The 21,451-nt window shown below is 42.0% G+C and overlaps 1 protein-coding gene across 8 annotated transcripts in view; it reads left to right on the top strand.

The window, feature by feature from the left end:
* Positions 1-20,886, top strand: part of ADGRF5 (adhesion G protein-coupled receptor F5) — a 100,881-nt gene extending 79,995 nt beyond the window's left edge. For 6 of the 8 annotated variants that reach the window (XM_055330277.1, XM_055330274.1, XM_055330276.1 and 3 more), the window contains 11 exons: positions 759-878; positions 1,031-1,240; positions 3,442-3,654; positions 5,332-5,490; positions 7,384-7,592; positions 9,893-10,072; positions 11,843-13,237; positions 14,501-14,542; positions 14,633-14,692; positions 15,292-15,376; positions 17,269-20,886. In XM_055330277.1, the coding sequence (XP_055186252.1) occupies positions 759-878; positions 1,031-1,240; positions 3,442-3,654; positions 5,332-5,490; positions 7,384-7,592; positions 9,893-10,072; positions 11,843-13,237; positions 14,501-14,542; positions 14,633-14,692; positions 15,292-15,376; positions 17,269-17,348 (2,753 nt within the window). In that variant the 3' untranslated portion in view covers positions 17,349-20,886. The remainder of the gene's footprint in view (positions 1-758; positions 879-1,030; positions 1,241-3,441; positions 3,655-5,331; positions 5,491-7,383; positions 7,593-9,892; positions 10,073-11,842; positions 13,238-14,500; positions 14,543-14,632; positions 14,693-15,291; positions 15,377-17,268) is intronic. The other 2 variants (XM_055330280.1, XM_055330279.1) reach the window with 1 other exon arrangement.
* Positions 20,887-21,451: the final 565 nt, after the last annotated feature.

Below are 21,451 nucleotides of genomic sequence, written 5' to 3'. Positions count from 1 at the left end.
CGTGATGTGTGACTAGGGAACTGCATCTGAACGTTGGGATCCCAGCTTCTAGAGGCCACCATGGGAAGGCTTGATTTCTTTTGATTGTGATTAAGAGCCAGATTTTATACTGATGGGAAAAGCAGGCCAGGATCAATGGGCTCAAGGCATGAAACTGTTCATCTATAGAAGATAAAACAAATGGCATTTTGAAATGTCAATGACACACTCAAAGAAGAGTAGAAAGATAGAAGCAGAGGCCAAAAAAAAAAAAAATGTGGAATGTTCCTAGAAGCTCTTACATTTGTAAGTATCTTCTTAACATTCTTGATGAATAATTCCTCATTAATTATTCCTCATGAATAATGTCCTCATGTGTGAGGATATTTTCATAAGGAGGAGTAAATGTAGAAAAACTAATAGTTAAGGTACCTATCTCTCCCAGTTTGCCTGAGACAGTTCTGTATAATTATTTGGGCAATAAATTCTACAATATCTCTACTTCATATGTAGTTCTAGAAATTACTCTTTGGCTTAGTAAGTGTTGACTGTGTACTATGCTCAGTGCTAAATTCTGGGGAAGGAGAGTTCACACTTTTATGGAGAAGAGATAAAGAGAGAAGTTAAAATACAACACATTAGTATTTCAAAAGTGTTTAAAAGGGTAGAGAATGGAGCTGCTAAAAGAACAGAGCCACTCGGCATGCAAGAGGTTGGAGGGAAGCTCGGGTTAAGTCAACATCCCTAAGTTTGCAACCTTTTGCCCTGCTGATCATCAGGAGATAATTCCAGCCACAAAGGGGAAGTGCACGAGATCCTCAGGCATGATACGGAAATGAGTACAGTTCAGAGCACCACCGGGAACAGCCTAGAAACAAGTAAAGCCCAGGAGCAGCAAGGTACCAATCCCACATTGACACAAGTGGAGTCAGGACGGTCCATTGCTTTCTGCCTGTCTTAAATTTCACTCATGTGTCGATGTCACCAGAAACACTAAACATTGTGCTTGTTGTTGGTTTTTCTTTTGTCTGTTTTGTTTGCATTCTTTCAGCCAACCTAACAATAACCCCGGACCCAATTTCTGTTTCTGAGGGACAAAACTTTTCCATAAAGTGCATCAGCGATGTGAGTAACTATGATGAGGTATACTGGAACACGTCTGCTGGAATTAAAATATACCAAAAGTTTTATACCACGAGGAGGTTTTCTGATGGAGCAGAGTCAGTGCTGACAGTGAAGACTGTGACCCGGGAGTGGAACGGTGAGAGCAAGAGCAAGACCCCAGACCTTATTCTGCTGCCTGGGCCCCTGAAAATATCCTGTAAGAGGGACCAGACCTGGATGGCCTGTCCTGGGACATGCCTGTGTCATCACACTGCATACAAGAGCCCTTTAGGGGAGGATGTCACCATTTCCATTTCACAGGTGTGGAAATGAAGGCTCAAAGAGAATAACAAATGCCCCTAAGCTTCTACATCTTAAGTTGCAGAGCCTGTTCTGGAACTTGACTCTCTGATTCAAGAGCATGAAGTTAAGAGGGTTGTTTTATTATTTATTTATTTGTTTGTTTGTTTGTTTGTTTTTATTGTATTTTTTAAAAAGATTTTATTTATTTATTCATGAGAGACGCACACACACGGAGAGGGAGGCAGAAACAGAGAAAGAGGGAGAAGCAGGCTCCATGCAAGGAGCCCGATGTAGGACTCAATCCTGAACCCCGGTATCACACCCTGAGCCAAAGGCAGACGCTCAACCGTTGAGCCCCCCAGTAGGCCCTGTTTTTTTTTTTTTATTTTTAAAGATTTATTCATTTGCTTGTTTAGGAGAGAGAGAGCACAAGCAGGAGGGGCAAAGAAAGGGAAAGAGAATACCAAGGAGGCTCCCCACTGAGTGTGGAGCCCCACATGGGACTTGATCTCACGACCTGAGGACCTGAGCCCAAACCAAGAGTTGGACGCTTAACTGACTGAGCCACCCAGGCACCCCAAGAGGTTTGGTTTTAAAAGTAATTTTACCAGACTTTTGGGAGTTTTTCACCCAATCATGATACCAAAAAAGAAAAAAATCTAGGTAAAGGATTTATATGCCTGGTTCCAAAGAAAGGAACATTTGTATTTCGTATTTATCTCTACACATTATTTATGTTGAAAAGAAATGCAAAGATTTGGAGGGAATAAAAGATAATTTAGTAGAATCTGCAATAACAGCTGACATTCGTTGAGCTCTTAATATGTGATAGGTGCTGTCCTAAGTGTCTGAGTGGATTAGTTTGTTTAAAACAATAAGCCTAGAAGACAGTATTATTAGTATCCTGGTTTTACAGATGAAGAAACTGAAGCCCAGTGAGGGTAAGTAAAATATTAGAGGTTATACATCTGGTGAATGGTAGAGCCAGGGTGAAACTGAGACTGTCTGGTTCTAGTGGCCAACTGTTGACCACTCCATTCTGAAGCCTTTCATTAACTATAAGGTTAATTAGTCCAGGTCTTTATTTGTTCATATAAGGCCTTGGCAACATTGTAGAAATAACCAGTCATTGTGTGGCTGGCCTTGCGAGTATAGATTCAGGAGCTATTCTGAACCTGTATCTACTCTGTCCAATTGCTCTTTCCTACCAAGGAGGAACTATACCTGGGGAGGAGCCATAACCTTTCCAGTAACATAAACTATTTAATAGTCCCATACTTGGGTACTGAAAGAATCTCTTCTCATCTAAATTAACTGCACTTTTATTTTATATTGAATTTAAATTTCCCTTCCTCCCAAAAGCAATAGAAAGGGGTTGGTTTTCTGTGATTGTTCAACCTGTTTTTCCCTCCAGCTAGTTGCTGCTCTGGCTCCTCCAGGGTTGGGGCAGAGAGAGGGAATGTAAAGAAAATCAAAGGGTCTTACTAAACTGTAGATGTTGTAATAATCTTCCTATACTGTCCCAAGGCTGCTGTTCAGGTAGCAGCTTATCGTCTACTGGGTTCTGGCATAATGTACTCTGGGAGGGATGCCTGGGTGGCTCAGTGGTTGAATGTCTGCCTTCGGCTCAGGTCATGATCCCGGGGTCCTGGGATTGAGTCCTGCATTGGGATCCCTGCATTGAGCCTGCTTCTCTCTCTGCCTATGTTTCTGCCTCTGTGTGTGTGCATCTCATGAATAAAAAAATAAAGTCTTAAAAAAAGAAAGGAAAAAGGAACTGTGATTCTATGCCTAAAAGGCTGTATAACTTTAAATAAGCCACTTAATTTTATTTAAAAGTAAGTGAATACTTAGGCTATCGGTTGGTCCTTCAAATACGTAGAGAATCCAGAAGAGTCGATCAAACATTTTCTCTTCCAGTGTCCAGGAAAGTGTGATGTGCCCTTGCCCATGCTTGACAGGGAGCAGTAGTAAGCCTCTTCTGAACCTTCCTGGCCAATGCTTTTGTGGAGCAATGATTACATTCCATCTCATTTTTTGTTTCCTTCCGCTCAGGAACCTATCACTGCATATTTAGATACAAGAATTCGTACAGTGTCATAATGAAAGATGTGACCGTTTACCCACTGCCTCTAGAGCCAAACATCATGGTTGATCCTCTGGAGGCTACAGTTCCCTGCAAGGGTTCCCATCACTTCAGATGCTGCATTGACGAGGATGAGAACTACAGAGTGACTTTCCAAGTGGATTCCTTATCCTTTCTTGCAGGTAAGACATGAATTGCTGCATGGTGAGGACATATTATTTCATTCCTGTAGAATCTCAAAATTTCCTCTTAAAATAGAGGCCAAGAGACATGAGGATTGCATTAGTGATAGAATATAACTGTGTGAACGCCACGAACCTTTCTTACCTTCTGTCATACTGTGTGGCCCAAGGCTTGTTGGTCCGTGGCAGAATTTGAGAGCCTGTGAGGGTGGAGCCCAGGGGTTTTAGTGGAAGCTATTGAAGACAGTGTTAAGATACTTTCACAGGCATCTGCTTCCTCAGTCTATCGGGTGTTCTGGTGGTCCTTCCCTCCATGCTATGAATCAGCATTCTATAAAAGCACCACAAGAATCCTTTTAAATGCACAGCTGAGCATCTAAGAAAGTAAGAGAAATAACCATGGGCCAAAACTATTAAGAAAAAGAAAAATAGAAATGCTTTAGCTACTGCTGGGGCTTCTTTGAGGGCATCGGCCAGTAGGAGAAACCCAGCACCTTGAAGTGACTATGACACCCTAAGTCACCAGCACAATGTCAGGACCCTCAGAGGGTGACATGCTCACTCAGCAAGAGAAGCAGAAAAACAAATTTGTCTGTCATGGTTAAGAGCTTGGTTTCATCTGAGGGTGAGCAAAATTCTTCCCCCAAAATTCCAACTGCTCTGCCCCCACTGGGGTTTGGGTTTGAATTTATACTGCCTGTGTGACCCAGGAGCTCCAAGCTGAGGAGTAACTAAGGTAAAGTGCATAGCACCCATGGGTAGCACCCAATGGTAGCTGGCAAAAAAAGAAATTCAAATCCTCTATGGTAGAATGTACCCTCAAATCCAGAAGCCTCAGGATTCCAGATACCTCAGAATTCCTACAGGTTAAGGTCAACCAAATATGAGCTCACAACCCCAAATCCCAAAACAGAGATACCTTCATACATGCTCAATGCAAACACCATAGAAGGCAATGAAAAGGGGACAGAAGAGTTGGGGCACATATATTACTATCCAGCTGGAAGGGTTCATGTCATAAAGACAATGCATATAGCATGCAATTTCCAAAATGAGCAATGCAGATCAAAAGAGCACTGGAAGTTCAGAAAAGCAGGGCCCAGTAGAGATGAGAATTTAGAGAAGGCTGTATAAAAGGAGGATATAGAATCCATCTGGTCACTGAAGTATTTAAGCATTTCAATATTTTTGTGTTTAATGGGCATGCATTCAGTGCTCTCTATGTGCCAAATACAGAGCTAGGCATAGGGAGATGCAATGATAAATAAGACCAGGTACTTCTCTCCAAGTCTTTATGGTCTAATAGAGGAAACAGACCCATAAAGAGGTGACTCTAAACCAATGCGGTGAAGGCAGGACAGGAGAAACGCACAGGGCATGACAGGTTTTGGAGAGGCAGAGGGAAGAAAAGGGATGCTGAAAGGCATTCTGACTATCCAAACTGTACGGGCAGAGATTTGGAGTTATGAATGGTGGACACAGAGCGTAGGTGAGCACCATGTAAGTATGGACAGGCTTACTTCAAGGCTGGAGGCATTTTTAAAACTACATCAAAAATTAATGTGGCGCATGCCTTGGAAGAGTTTGGACATGTTTATCCATATTGGATCAGTTTAACAAAATGTGTGCTTTGGATATTCATCTTGTGACTTAATTCTTTCAATAATTCTATCTCAGAAAAAGAAGTTAATGGCAAGCAAGTGTGCTACAAATACAAGTTCATGGCAAGGACATCAGTTTCCTGGTGTCCAAAAAAGCTGGACATATTTTGTCACTTTACCAATGCTGCTAATAATTCAGTCCGGAGCCCATCTATGAAGCTTAATGTGGTTCCTGGTAAGAGCATTTGAAATTATTTTAAAATGTGATAATCATGAGCAGGGATTCATTTACTCATTCACTCCCTCATTCACCCATTCAATGAATAGATGTTAAGCACTTTCATGTGGCAGGCCTTGAGGTAAGGGTGGGAGATCTGAAACAAACAAACAAACAAACAAACAAACCCTAAGCCATGTGGACTAGCCTCAGGTGTAGGGGAAAGGTGGATGTGATAGATAAGTGATCACATCTAATGTGGTAAGGGCTGAACTAGAGACCCTAAGGGTCATCAGAAGAGGCTGCCAGTTTTCACTCTCCTGGTGATAGTGGGGAGGAAGTGATCAAGAAAGTCTTAAGGATGAAGCCCTATTTTAGTGAAGTCTGGGAGGCAAAGTACTATACTGAGCAGTGCATAGTGTCTTTATGGGGCTAAGTCCCCTTTGAGGTTTCGGCAAAGGAAGGGTGTCCCCATTAGACCTGAGGACACTGCTACATTTAAAGAGTCAATCTAAAAAACAGGCTACTGTCTTTCCCATTCTTTGTCATCACTGAGCCAGTATCCCTCCACATAATCTTTTCAAGGTAGGAAGTCATGGTTTATGGCCATTTCTGTAATAGCCCATGACCAAGAACTCTCCTCAGGAGCAGCATAGAGGAAAGTGAATAAAGGATTGTCCTGGGCTTTCACCAGAAGCAATACCCCCACCCCCCGAGAAATCTCTGTAATAGGACCTCTGATATCTGAAGGAGTCATGGCTCTGTCACCAATCGTGTTTGGGTTTACTGAGGGATTTGTGGTGATTATCACATGTGTTGGTAACTGAGCCCTGGACATCAAAGTAGGAAGCAATTTAGAGTTCCTTGTCTCTCTGAGTCACTGTCCCCTGACCCTACCAAGCACACTTTCTACAGGGGTAGCCAAGATCATTTCTTCACTGTCCCCCATGCCTCTATCTTCATCCAGGCACTGGCATATTTGATTTATCTTTGTTCTCCTTTTTTCTCATACCAGGTATGATTCATCTTCCTTTACCTAGTAGAAATTACTTACATATTTCAAGATTTTATACAATGACTGAGAACTCAATTAATGCTAAATTTGTAAGTTGGTGAGAAAGGGATCTGCCCATCAGAGAATCAAGAAATGAGATGAGAGATTCTACAACAAATGTCATTTTCCTGTTCAAGTCTGGTCTTCAGTGGATGTGAAATAGAGTCACCTCTAAGGGAAGCCAGAAGGAACAAATGTTTACAAACATTGCTTAGAATATTCAGGTCATGGGTACCTGAAATTCCCACTATTCATTATATATTTGAATTAAGGCAGTGCTTCTCAACCTTGGCTGCACACTGGAATCACTGGGGAAAGTTAGAGAAATAGCCAATGCTTAAATCACAGCCCCAAGAGGTTCTTAGTTATTTGGGCTGGAATGAACCTGGATATTGGTATTTTCCAAATTCCCCAGGTAATTCAAATATGCCAGAGTGGAGAATCCCTTGGATTAAGGTGTTATGTCCCTAAGATTCCAGGTAACCTGATTATCTCTTATCTGGATGATCTGGATGAGCACACATTAAGCTCTCATGATTTTTCCATTGCTTCAATTTTACAGGCAGCAGAGAGAAGATTCCCAGGCATTGGAGGATGGGGATGAGGCATAGAAGAAATAAATTCTGTTAGGAAAAGCAAGTGCAGGTGAAAGTCAGATTTGTGTCAAAAGCACTAAAAGGGGCTTTGGGAAATCAGGCACAAAATGAAGAAAGGGGGTAATTCTGAAGAGGTCACTGAAACTAAAGAGAAAAATGAATTCAAACATCAACATTCTAGCTAGGCCTGACTGACCGTATTTTGACGATCTTTTGTCCTCCTTTCAAATTGTCCCTTTTATTTCCATGTTTCCAATGCAGGAAAGAACATCATGTGCCGAGATCCCATAATAGGTGTTGGGGAGCCTGGAAAAGTCATCCAGAAACTCTGCCATTTCTCAAAAGTACCAAACATCTCTGGAGGTCCTACTGGAGGGATCATAACTTACAAATGTGTAGGCTCCCAATGGGAGGTGAAGAAAAATGACTGCATCTCTGCCCCAATAAATAGTCTGCTCCAGCTGGCCAAGGTGATCCTGAAGTCTTTGATTCCAAGCTCTTGATGGGGAGATTTGTCTAGTTTATCGTATTTCTTAACAAATAGGCCGTGGGATGCTTTGTGTTGTTTCCAAAGCTACTTTTATTTGTTTAATTCCAAAGAAGTTGCTATCCTAGAAATGCTTTACATTTTTCTTAAGTTCAAATATGGAGACAACAAAATATGTACTCTGCTCTGGGACCAGCTGTACCTTGACTTCTCAGTGCTGTGTTTCTATTACTTCCAAGGTGCAGGTAAAATTATCCTCTCATACCATTCTCCTTTGAATAATCTTGATATCTAGCAAGCAGCTCTAATCTTTTCAGAAATAGAAGAAACATAAAAAATAATTTCATCCGTGCAAACGAAATGTGCTTGGACTTTATTATAGGTCTGAGATTTCTTCCATCTTTAGAGGTAACCTTTAGTTATGAGAGATAGAATTAGCCTGGCTCTATTACTTAGAAGAGAGGTTCCTGACATGAGGTAGGGGAAAGTTTTTTTCTGTTCATAAAAATAAATAAATGTTACCTCATACTTAAGCTGTCAAGAGTAGAGCCTCCTAAAATGCTGTCAATTACAATAAATAAATACTGATGAGGCAACTAGTGGAGTTATAGTTGATGACATTGTTAGACAAGTGGTCCCAACGACTCTCACCATTGGAAAAAGAATTAAGAAAAAGGAGTGATATTGATTTGTGTCTCATCTAATTATCTCCTGTCTCTCCTCTTGTCTTACACAAAAGTAATTAAAATACCTATTATGGGGACACCTGAGTGGCTCAGTGGTTGAGCGTCTTCCTTCAGCTCAGGGCATGATCCCGGGGTCCTGGGATTGAGTTCCACATCGGGCTCCCTGCAGGGAGCCTGCTTCTCCCTCTGCCTATGTCTCTGCCTCTCTCTATGTGCAAAGCATTATTGTAGGTGCTATCAGGGTAAAGAGACCAAATCAGAATTTCATCTCTGATTTGTTAGAGGACATAATCCATTTGGGTAGTTCTGTACACATTATTTTTGCTTAGGATAATCAGGAAGCTCTGTTTGAAAGCCTTGGTCCCTGAGTTGGAGTTTGGTGAGGATACATCAGTAATATGAATTTTCCTAATCGAGAAAGATAGAAATATTATAATTTGAAATCAATTTCGGGCTTTGGCCCCAATTCTAGATACTTAGATACATTTTCAATGGAAAAAGGCCCTGTTGGTCTATCATGCTCCATTAAGTTTATCTGTTCAACATCTATTTATGGAATACCTACTATGTGCCAATTTATGACTTATACTATGTTAGACATCATAGTATATCAGAAGGAATATAATACATTTCAAATTGTTAAGGAGCTTATAATTTAACTAAAGAGATATTGAAATTAAGACACAAGATGACATTGGTAGAAATGTCGAAAATGTAAAGTGTGTTAAACAACAAACACTTTACAGGGGCACCTGTGTGGCACAGCCCATTAAGCATCTGACTCTTGGTTTCAGCTCAGGCCCTCATCTCAAGCTCGTGAGATCAAGCCCCACTTTGGGCTCTGCACTGAGCATGGAGTCTGCTTGAGATTCTCTCTTTCTCTCCCTCTACCCCTCCTGCTCGTGCTCTCGTTCTTAAAAAGATAAATAAATAAATCTTTTAAAAACAAACAAACACTTATGCAGTCAGATAAAGAAACTCCCCTGGGTTGGAATACTCATCAAAATTCTTTATGGAGAAGGTCAAATTGGAATTCATTCTTTAAGCAAGGCTTAGATAATTAGGAAACAGAAGTGTGATCATTATTATAGATGGGGTGACCATATAATTTACTATCCAAACAAGGACACATTTTGAGAATAAAAGAGGGCATTAGTAATAATTACACTGAGACAGTGGATATAAAACAGAATTGTCTCAGGAAAATTGGGATTAAGAGTCCCCCCTCCTAATGGTCAGCAAAGTAAGTCAGAAAAAGCAGAGTAGCAAATGTGCTTCCATTCAGACCATAAAGGGATAATCTTACTCAATTTTAATCTAGTTCCCTAGGAATCACATCTACTTTCCTTTTTCTTTAACTAGTCATCAGGTTGACATTTGTTTTACTGTTTCCCTTCTATGTGTGAGGTCTTATTCTATTCTGAATAGCACACACATTAAATTAAGAGATAAGTCATCTTATAGGATATATTTATAGGAATGGAGAAGAGAAGAAACCACAGATGTAAGAGATTTTCTTCATGGGTAGATCAGCAGGATTTGATGACTGATGGCATGTTTTTTGTTTGTCTGTTTGTGTTGGCTTTTGTTTTACTAGGCTTTGACCAAGAGCCCCACTCAGGATAAGAAGCTCCCAACATACCTAAAGGATCTTTCTATTAGCACAGGCAAGGTAAAACATGAAGTCAGCTCATTTCCTGGGAGCCTGGGAGCCATCGTTAACATCCTTGATTTGCTTTCAACAGTTACAACCCAAGTGAATTCAGAGATGATGATGGTGAGTTTGTTTAGACCTCATAGGAGCTTTGGGTCTCATCTTTTCATCCCTTGGGACTTGTGGTCAAGAAACATAACTCCTCCCCATTGCAGAACTCCCTTCTTTGTCTTTTTCAGAGCAGTACTCTGGATATTAGGGTCACATAGTATGCCTTGTGCTTTGTCAGCTATGGTTTTTAGGGACACAGGGAGTGATTCTAGTATTCATCTGGGGAACTTAAAAAGATTTCTTTAGCGAATCTCCGTCTTAGTGTCTTCATTAAAATAGAATGAATTCTTACCTGCTTTGGAGAAAACCAGGAATTAACAGATTTTCAGAATATGTATAAGGTGGGACTCTCAGTGGTCTAGCATTAAACATGAACTTTGAAGCAATCGGGGTTCTGAGAGGCGTCACCCAGAATTCAAATGAAGAGTTCAAATGATGAGCCTTCAATGAAAGGATACTTGTAGTGGTAAAGCCAGGGATAAAAAAAGCAAAACATAGAAGCCAGTACTACTCTGAGGACTAAAGGGGAAAAGAGAGGAAAGAGTGAGCCTACAGTGGAGGGAGAACCAGACCTTGGAGGAGGGATTGCTAGCAAGAGCAACAGAACTCTCGCCAAAGATGTGCAGAAGACATTATGTGTGTATAGGGGGTGAGGGGGTGAGGGCAGTGGGTAGTAGGAAGATAATATTTCAATTTCTTTCTTCTCCCACCCTCCCATCTCTACCAATGCTTCCCAGTGGCCAAACCTAGCCAGAAGCATCTGGCAAGCAGCTTGGGTAACAAGGGTCCAAGGAGGTTATTGGACCTCTAAAGCGAGTGTAATGAATTCCCACAAACTGGGTGGCTTACTGTGAGAGGAACTTACTTTTTCTCTCATGGTTCTCAAAGCTAGAAGTCTGAAATCAAGGTGTCTGTCAGACCACGTTCCTTCCAAAGTCTCCAGGGGAGACTTTCTCTGCCTCTTCCAGCTCTGCATAGTTCCAGCACTCTTTGGCTCAGGACTGCCTCAATATACCTCCTAACTTTGTTTTCACATGGTCTCCTCTTCTCTATTTGTCTTTTCCTCTTCTCTCCCTCATAAAGATGCCTGACATTGGATTTAGGGCCCACCTAGGTAATCTGGGATGATTTCCTCTCAAGATCGTTCACTTAACTACATCTACAAAGTCCCTTTCTCCAAATAAGACCACATTCACTGGATCTGGGTATTAGGACATGTTATTTCAGGGACCAGCATTCAACAAGCTACAAGGTGAATAGTTTCAGATTAAACAGGACAAGGCAAAGGAGGACAAAGAAATTATACTGAGAGAAAGCACAAATGGAAAATGACACCCAAGTTTATGGGAGAGAAAATCAAAATATTTAGCATAAAAAAAAACCAGAATGATTCTTTTGCCAACAGTTTGGTTTTCAGCATTGAAGAGGGTCTTTTGAAATAACTTCGCCCTTGCTGGTAAAATATCACCTTTACAGGTTTGAAGTTTAAAATAAAATAAAAGTTACTAAATATCTCTACCAGCTTGCTGAATTGGCCTTAGTGGGGGTGGGAGGTGGTTCTTGGTAAATGTTCAATGAGGTCTCAGAGTCTTGGGGACGCATCCTCTACTAACTCCCTGCCGTAAGGGGGAGGGACACAGAGCCCCATAACCTGGGATGCCTCATTATTCTCTTTTCTTTTCCTCTTACCCATGCAACCAATTTCCGGGGAAATGTTACTTTTTCTCTCTTTTATGATTGAAGGAATGTGGTTGATTTGACCCCATGCTATGTCAATTACAGAACGTTCTCTCTACGGTTAACACTGTCCTCAGCAAGCCCATGTTGAGTACCTGGAAGGTGTCCCAACAGCATCAGACCAACCAGAGCTCACAGCTACTGGATTCAGTAGAAAGATTTTCCCGAGCATTACAGACAGAAGACAGCACCTTTTTATCCATCAACCAAACTAACGTGCAGATGAGGAGCATGGTAATAAAAACTGGCCATCCAAAAACCTACAAGCAGAGCTTTGTTTTCTCAGACTTGGACCTCTGGGGCAATGTGGCCATTGACAAGTGCGAGGTGGGAAGCCTGCAGCAAGATTCATCTATTGTCACCGTGGCTTTCCCAACTCTCCAAACCATCCTCACTCAGGATGTTCAAGGAAAGAATTTTGCCAACAGCTTAGTGATGACAACCACCGTTAGCCACAACATAACCATGCCATTTAGGATTTCAATGACTTTTAAGAACATCAATCCTTCAGGTGGGGTACCACAATGTGTCTACTGGAATTTCAACCTCGCCAACCACACAGGGGGTTGGGATAGTAGTGGGTGTTATGTGCACAATGTCGATGGGGACAGTGTCTCCTGCATCTGTGACCACCTAACATCATTCTCCATCCTCATGTCCCCCGACTCTCCGTACCCTGGTTCCCTCCTGGAAATACTACTGGATATCATTTCCTACATTGGGTTATGCTTTTCCATCTTGAGCTTAGCAGCCTGTCTAGTGGTGGAAGCTGTGGTGTGGAAATCAGTGACCAAGAATCGGACTTCCTATATGCGCCACACCTGCATAGTGAACATTGCAGCCTCTCTTCTGGTTGCTGACATCTGGTTCATTGTGGCTGCTGCCATCCACGACCATTTGTACCCCCTCAATGAGACAGCCTGTGTGGCTGCAACCTTTTTCATCCACTTCTTCTACCTCAGCGTCTTTTTCTGGATGCTGACTCTGGGCCTCATGCTCTTCTACCGCCTGGTTTTTATCCTGCATGACACAAGCAAGTCCATTCAGAAGACTATTGCATTTTCTCTTGGCTATGGCTGCCCTCTTGTCATCTCAGTCATCACAGTGGGGGCCACCCAACCCCAAGAAGTCTACACCAGGAAGAATGCCTGCTGGCTCAACTGGGAGGATACCAAGGCCCTGCTGGCCTTTGTCATCCCAGCACTGATCATTGTGGTGGTGAACATGACCATCACGGTTGTGGTCATCTCCAAGATCCTGAGACCTTCCATTGGAGACAAGCCAAGCAAGCAGGAGAAGAGTAGCTTATTTCAGATCAGCAAGAGCATTGGGGTCCTAACACCACTCTTGGGGCTCACCTGGGGTTTTGGTCTTGCCACTGTGTTCCAAGGAAGCAATGCTGTGTTCCATATTATATTTACACTCCTCAATGCCTTTCAGGTAAGTTCTGCAGGGCAAGGTTCTCAGGAAGTATCTGTACTGGTGTGACAAATTAATGATAGAAACACAAACACGGGTTGGAATGGGGAAGGATTTTAGTTCAGAGTAGGCCCTAGCCCTAAAGAGCGGGAATTGCAAGAACTCAGTGAGCTAGAAGGGACAGATTCTTCTGCTCCCATGGAACCATATACCTCTTATCACCTGCATTATAATTTAGCTGCATGCATGACTTACTTTGAAAAGCCCTGAAAATACAAGTAAGAGGAAAGTCCCTTCCCTACACAGGATTTTGCTATTTATCCAACATTATCAAGATGCCACCAATTATCTCCTAAATGAAAATACCACTGTTAAACCAGGTAATCTCTCCAGTTAATTTCCACAAGTACTAAATGAGCTCTATCTCTGCGAAGTCAGGGGTGGCATCTATCTTATTTATCACTATATCCCTAATAGTGCCTAAAAAAGACTTTTGCACAGAGTAGGCACTCAATAACTGTCTGTTAAATACTATGAATTCCATGTACCACATAGTATGTTCTCTAGAAACATTTGCTGGAGAATGAATGAATGCCCTGTGTAAGGTAGACATTCTGCTCTATTACACCAAAATGAAAAAGGCACACTCTTTGCTCTCTTATAGCACATAACTAACTATGATACAAGCTGCATTGGTAGAAGAGCTTTAGCAGAGGTACAAGCAGCAAGGCTTTGGAGCACAAGGAAAGGAATGCTTAATTCTGATTCAACCAGCACATGGGTGGTAATCATAGGCCCCCATGTGCTGGCGAGGAGAAGAAATTGAGACAGTGCCCCCAATGCTCATGCTAAAGCCACACAAATCGAGACTTCTGCCTTGGGGCTCATGGCTTCAAACTATAAGGCTCATGTCTAATGAATTTTATAGTATGGCTTGACTACAAGGGACTGATTACTTCACCCAGTGCCCCAGGTCCCCATCACAACTACGTGAGCACTACTGTAGACACAAGAGGTGTATTCGATAGCACAACCAGCAGGTCCTCCAGTCCACAAGGAGGGTGGGGATAAGGAAATAGAATAATATCCTTATAACATTATAATATTTACGGTCCCCTGGTGTGGACCTACTGTAACCTTTTTAATGTTACTATCTATTGGATTCATTCCATAAATACAGATATAGGGAGAGATAGTACAAATTCAATGCCAGGTTAATAGTACTTCCTATTTGCTGGGCAATAGAATATGATTAAAACCCACCTCTTCCCAATTCTTTTCCAGGGATTATTCATTTTGCTCTTTGGATGCCTCTGGGATCAGAAGGTAAGAACAATAACAGTTTCATGCTTCTAGAAAAGTCAAAGGTGCTTGTGGCATATTGAACTTATGATGCCTTCTTTTAAACAATTGCAGGTACAGGAAGCCTTGCTAAAGAAGTTTTCACTGTCAAGATGGTCTTCTCAGCACTCAAAGGTAAGTCTTTCCTTTGTAGAGACTGTTGACAACCTCTCTCTCCACATCCAGGTCCAGCATGGATTATTCCACTGTTTGTGCTTCACACCTGATTCTGCTTATTAAAGCCAGCCACAGAACTGTCATTAAGATGCTGTCCCACATCTTTAAAGAGAGATCAGATAGCACAGTTAATACCAATTGGAGGTCAAAAGAATTCAGTGAGAGACAAGAAATCTCCTAGGGCAGTATAAGGCACTAGAGAACACAATGTGAGGGATGACGATGAATAGATTTTCTGCAGCTCGTTTTGGAGAATAACTATTGCACTCAAACGTGTTTGACTACGTTCACATGTCGGAAGATACCAAACCCTATCGAACAGTAAAACATGTATTTGATAGCTATTTTCCTAATTCTGATGAGAGTCCAGTGTTTCAAAGCGGCTTTCCTGCTCAATTTGTGTGAAGTAGAAATTCCTGCTGGTCCAGGCTCTCGCTTTCAAGTGGAATGAGAGATGCAGGCAGTGACCACTAGAGGGCAGCAAACGAAACATCCTTGAGAAAACAGGGCTGTGGTTTAACGTTTGCTTTGTAATTGCCTTTCTTCTCTTTTTTTAGTCAACATCCCTAGGTTCATCTACACCAGTATTTTCTATGAGTTCTCCAATATCAAGAAGATTTAACAATTTATTTGGAAAAACAGGTACGTAGTGATTTCTAGGTCACTCCCTAGAGCACTTAACTTTGGGTTGACTCAAACAAACATGCCCTAATGGGGAATCTCACACCCCTACCGTCCCACTCCCCACTTTACAGCATTTACTGACAATTACCTCATCTGGGGTAGGGGCCAGAGGTTAAATACAGGAGCTGGCTTACATTTTCCCAAACCACCAAGAGGCTGATACAGAGGGCAACTGCCTTCAGTGGGCAACTAATAATAACTTAAGAAGGCTAAGATTTAGAGAATCTAGACAAGCCTGTGGAGAGCTGTCTGTCTAAACTGTATCAACTACAAAAATGAGAACTATAAATTGTTGGCCTTGTCAAATGTGGAGTTCTTTGCTATTCCTGTTAAACAGGAATAGGAAGTTCATGTTTATGGGTTAAGATGCAGCAAAAAATATATTTAGAAAGCTCTAGGATCACATACTGTGAGTTTCTTTTCCCCCTTTTTCCTTTTCTTTTTTTGGAATGTACTAATTGTACACATTGACATTTGCAAAATTGTGCATATATGCAAGAGGAATTGCCCAAGTTATCCATTCTATTAGGAACATGCACATTTAAATTGCTATCTCGGAGGTATCAAATAAATGAAGTAAATGACTTTGGCAATGGGTCTCAGTTATTCTGGTAAGTTGAAACCTCTGCCCACCAGGCCCCACCCCCAGGAAAATAAGCACCAGAATTGCTTCCAGCTTCTTGAAAATGAACAGATCTCACCAAATGCAGAATCTAGACTTGTGTCCATATTCCAGACTAAGGCTTTTCCTATAAAATCATATTTGGAGAATGCCTATTGTTAAAACTGTTAAAAACTCCAGAGGACTTGGTGTTTGATGCACTACTCATGAAAGTGGAAGGTCTTTACTTTTGATTTTGAAAGTCACTGATTAGGCCTGTTGTGAAATTATCAAATCTTCAGGGTATAGTATAACCATTGCACTTGCCCCTCATGGTCACTAAATGATTCTCAGCGGAATCAGAATTATGCAATATATAAGGCCAATAAAGTGTGTTCTTTGTTTCTGAATCAGTCCGATGGAAGTTGGAGTTAGGGCTGTGTTCCTGAGGTCCTGGGGCTTGAGATTCCCAGTCAGTGCCATTTGATGGCTTCTTGAGAGTCGTTAATGCAGCTCTGGGTTGGCCTACTTGAGGGTCCCATAATCACTGTAACTTTGGTTTATGTTGTCAGCGGCCCCAAAGGGCCCCCCAGGCAATGATGGAAACCTTGTTAGCAGTGGCAGCTCACCAATCTGATGGTAGGGTGGGCACCCCGCCCCCACTTGTTCTGTGCTCAGTCCCTGCCTCCTGCTGACACCAGCCCATGTGGTTGCTCCATGGCTGCCCCCTCCGCTGCACCTTTGTTGGCATCCCCTGACTTCTGCTTCTTGTCCAATCCTTCCTTTTCTTCCTTTTTTCTTTCCTCTTCTTTCCTTTTTACCCTTTCCCCCCTTGCCTTCTGGCTCAGCCTCTGGGTCCCCCCCCCCAAGGGCTTTCATAAGTCACCCCAACCCAAGGGAACCAAGGAGCTTCCCTCACATGGATGTCTCCAGGCCCATGCATGTGGTGGCATGTGGAGGGCTGCCCATGTTCACATCTCCCTGTCTTTTGTAGAAATCTGGCTGCTGGTTTGATGTGAAGTAGTTAGTGCTTGTCTTGTCGGCTGCCACGCATGCTTGAGAACGACAGCTTTGTTTGTTCTCTGGCACTTCTGGGTCTTGGGCAGAGGGCAGGCATGGATTTGTTTCCAGGCATGGCCGAGCTTACCTGGCTCTTGAGCTAGAGCTCCCTCAGGCCAGCAGGAGAGATTCATACCACAGCGAACATGAAGACTTGTCCTTAAAACTGAGCTGCTGCTCTGTTTTTTAGGAACGTACAATGTTTCCACCCCAGAAACAACCAGTTCATCCCTGGAAAACACATCCAGTGCTTACTCCTTGCTCAACTAAGAACAGGAAAATCTACCCACGTGACTTCTTAAAGGACAGCGGATATGCTCTGAAAAAAAAAAAATCATTTCAAAGCCATGGGTAAAATGTTTTCTCCGCAGGCTTCCTGGAGCAAATGCTGAAGAGACTTTTGCATTAGGGAAAAGAAGCTTCCTTTTGTAAAGACAGACTAAAAGTCATTGTTAAGTTTATTTGCTGCCCCACCCCCACCCCTTGTGTGATACTATACATGTACAGTATTTAAGTGAAATTCAAGCCCCCAGAGGCCCAACGCCCCTGTCTATATTGTAAAATAGAAATTCAAAGAGACATTTCTACTTTTCACATGTTGGGCACAAGCATAAGCTTTGATTAAAATAATAAGCATGAGGCTAGGACCTAAGAAATACTTCAGTGAACTCTAAGAAGGAAGGAAGAAAAGAAGGAAATAGGAAAAAAAGGAAAAAAATAGAGAAAAACAATCAAGAGCCACAGTTTAAAATTTCCATGTTAACTTAATTATTCTGATACTGTAACATGGAGAATACAAAAGTGACTCAAAAACGGAAACTGAAATGAGCCATGGAGAAAGTTTGGTATCTTCCTGGTATTTTCTTAGCTAGGAGAGAAAAATTAAAAAAAAAAAAAAAAAAGAAAAAGAAAAAGAAAGAAAGAAAGAAAGAAAAGGCACCGGGAAGAGATAGGGAGGAAATTCTAACATTGGGATGCTTTCAAGTGGATAATAATATTTTCAAGGGATGCATGGAAGGAGACGTAATTCTCCTGATGCTAAACACACACATATATGCTGGTGCATGTTAAGGTTTGAGCTCAGTGGACGGAGCAAGCAGAGGAAGTGGGATAGCCGTGCTTTATCAGATACAAGCAGATCCAACTGCTAGTTACATTTTTTACCATTTTTTGGAGCAGCCTTACATTTTGGTCTGATCCACTTTTTGAAGACAAAAAATATCTATTTTTATATCCATCACTTGCCAAATGTGACATATTGTGATATAAATGTGATATATTGCACTGAAAACAGATCCTGACTGTCGTATATTATATTTAACAGCTTTAACCAGGTACTTCTCTGTGCATCATAGAATAGATTTTAATAATCTTATGGCATTGTTTATCATTGTGGTTGCTACTGTGCATTTAGGGGCCCTTGGTGTGTGGTATAGCCCTTACATTCCAAGACCAATATACATTAAGAGTTTTGTACTGTCTAATTTGTGTTTGTTCCAACCACTCGGAAATCTTCTGGAATGAAATGTTATGGTTGGCTACTCTCTGCTCCCAGTGATGCTTTACCTTGATGAGCAGATGGTGGAGTTTCCCCCAAGGATTTGATTATTTGTGAATTATGTCCAAATGTGTGTGTGTGTTTCTTTTGGTGTGTGCATTTCATAAAAATACAAATATTTATTAAAATTGCATCCATATTAAAGTTAAGCATGTGATGTAGCCACAGCAGCCATACATTCCAAATTGAAGTCTGATCCCAGAGAGACAGTGAAGCAGAATAAAAATGTGGGGCTACTCGGGAAATGGGGGCCATGTGGTCTTCAAATGAACTGAGAACCAGAACAGATCTAAACATCAGGAAGGTAGGACAAAGGAGGCTGTGATGTAGCAACCTTTTATTTATTAAGTTTCAAAAGAGTTTCCTTTTAATATTTTAACTCCTTCACCTCTCTTCTTTTTATCCTTAATTTTATATTCTACTTCTGCCTCTCTTCTTCAGGGGGCGAAGCAAGTGGGGCAAGTAGAAGTCCTCATAATGTTGCAAGTAAATAAGCTCTTCGTTTCTACATGTTCACAAATGATGTAGACATCTACTCCCACACTTTCTGGAAATTGTCACAAAAGGAAATGATTAAGCTATAAAATTCTCCAGGGATGGTCACCTCTGGGCAGAACTCAGTACGGAGGAGACAGAGCCAGAAGCTAGGCTAGAGGTCAATGGAATGAGAATTAGAAGTTGGAGAGAGAATGGCCTGGAGTAATCTCAGGAATAACAGAGGCAGGGTTATATAGCACAATGTGTGAGCCCGACCATCCTGACATGATCAGCCGAAGAAAGCATGGCACTCAGGAGGAGCTCAAAAACACAGTGGGGCAAGAAACACTGAACTTCCACCCACGAAGGGATTCTATGGGAAGCACTGTGTTGTGAGGGGAACCTCTATAATGGCAGGAACCTTCGCAGAGTTCATAGGATGTGGATTTGGCCCTTTGCCCATGTGCATTAACTGACACATGTTCCCTTACCCCCAACACGCACACATGCACACACACGTGTGCACGTACTTTGTAGCTTTCAAGCTACAACACCAGATCCAAATTCCAGAACACCTACGAAAACAAAAACTTAGAGACATTCTTACTGGTTTTCTGCTCAACTGCAAGATACATAGCTCAACCACTGCCGTTTGCCAAGAATATCCTAAAATAATAGAATTCAAAATTGTAAAAGAGAGCAGTCCATGAGTCCATGAGCTCTGTGAAAGCAGGAGTCCTGTCTAGTCCTGTGTTCATTAGTTCACAATCAACAGTGATTGCAAAGCTTTCAGCAGCAGATTTCTAAGGAAGAGGAAGAAGGAATGTCGGCTCTGATGTTGGTACAAAGTGAGCTGTGTGGTCTGCTCTGCTTGCAACGTGCCCAATGCTTCCTCATGTTCCGGACCCCTCTTGGTGAACAAAGTCAGTTCCAAGGGCCAAAATTTACTTGCATTAAAAGGCTTTCTATTAAGTCAATTTCTTGCAAAGGGATCTGTGCTAATGCTTCAGAGGTTGTGAGGTTAAAGCATTCACAAATGTGCAATTAATATAAACTACAGAAATATTCTTTGGGAATATTGTTAAGTCCCGTGTAACAGGTCATGTCTTGAAGTAGTCATGTGTCCACCATCCTCCTCCCTACTTCTTACATATGGAGAAAGAAGTAAATAAAGATCCATGGGCTCTTCAGGATATAAGTTGCTAAAGCCAGGCATCCAGGCATGAAGGAACACTGAGAAGTCCTAGCCTTTTGTCATTTGTGTAGAGAAGTTCAGAGAGATCAGTGTTGACGGTTAAACAAAAGTGACACGGAGAGGAGAAAGATCATAGCAACCCGTAGGCACAGGGGCAGGGGGTGGAGTTATCTGAGGGGAGGGAGACAGAAAGTCCACCATCACCATTTGAGAAGACAGAGGGAGACCAGTATGGTCACAGAAATCCCATGTAGATGGAATGCCTTTGATGGGTGGCACGTGAAGGTGATGTCAGATAGACCTTGTGCATCCCGAAGGGAGCCGGTGACCCAGGCCAATGGAAGTCTGATTCCCTGAGTGTCCAAAATAAAGGAGGGGTTTACAGTGGGTGTTATCTTTCTGTGATATCGTTAAAAAGTCGATAAAAATCGTGTCTCATTTGAAAGATGTTAGTTTTGAAATGAGAAGCTACAGGTTTCTAACATTATGACTGGGGATATTAAATCATGTCATAGTAGTATGTCAGCACACAGCTGTGTGTCCTTTCCATGCTTATAACAATAAAATATCTAGTGAGATCTCGTGAAGCTTTCTTTTTATAAATTGTCTGCTCCTTTGTAAATAGGCCATTGCTGCTGTTGCAGGCTTCCCTACCAGAAATCCCACCAGGATTTAACTCCACTCTCCACCCAGCGAATGGTTGCTTTGGTTGTCCGGGCATGGGGGTGGGTGGTACCAGAAGCTCCCAGCTGAGCTCAGTTGGCTGACAGCACTGATGTCTTTCCTCACACCGTCCACACTCCCATGCAGCATGGAAAGCTTACAGAGGGTTGAAACGAGAGACCCTGAAGTAAAGCTTTCAGGACCTAAATGTCCAGGAAAAAATAAACAAATATCTATTCTAACATTTGTGTGTGGCTTGGTTGGAATTTTCATGAATGGCTGAAAACAGAGTCCCAAGAGTTCTGTGAGCAACAGATGATTCCATCCACATGGGCCCATGTTGCCTGTTTTCATATTCTATCATTCTGTAACATGTTACCACAAACATAGAGGCTCAAAACTGCGCTCACCTGCTGTCACATGGTTTCTGGGGGGCAATCAGAAGCCTGGGGATGGCTTCACTGCGTCCTCTGCTCAGGT

Source organism: Nyctereutes procyonoides, unplaced genomic scaffold (assembly GCF_905146905.1).
Source record: "Nyctereutes procyonoides isolate TBG_1078 unplaced genomic scaffold, NYPRO_anot_genome, whole genome shotgun sequence".
NCBI lineage: Eukaryota > Metazoa > Chordata > Mammalia > Carnivora > Canidae > Nyctereutes > Nyctereutes procyonoides.
The sequence above is the reverse complement of the archived record's forward strand: the minus strand, read 5'-3'. Positions and strand labels throughout refer to the sequence as shown.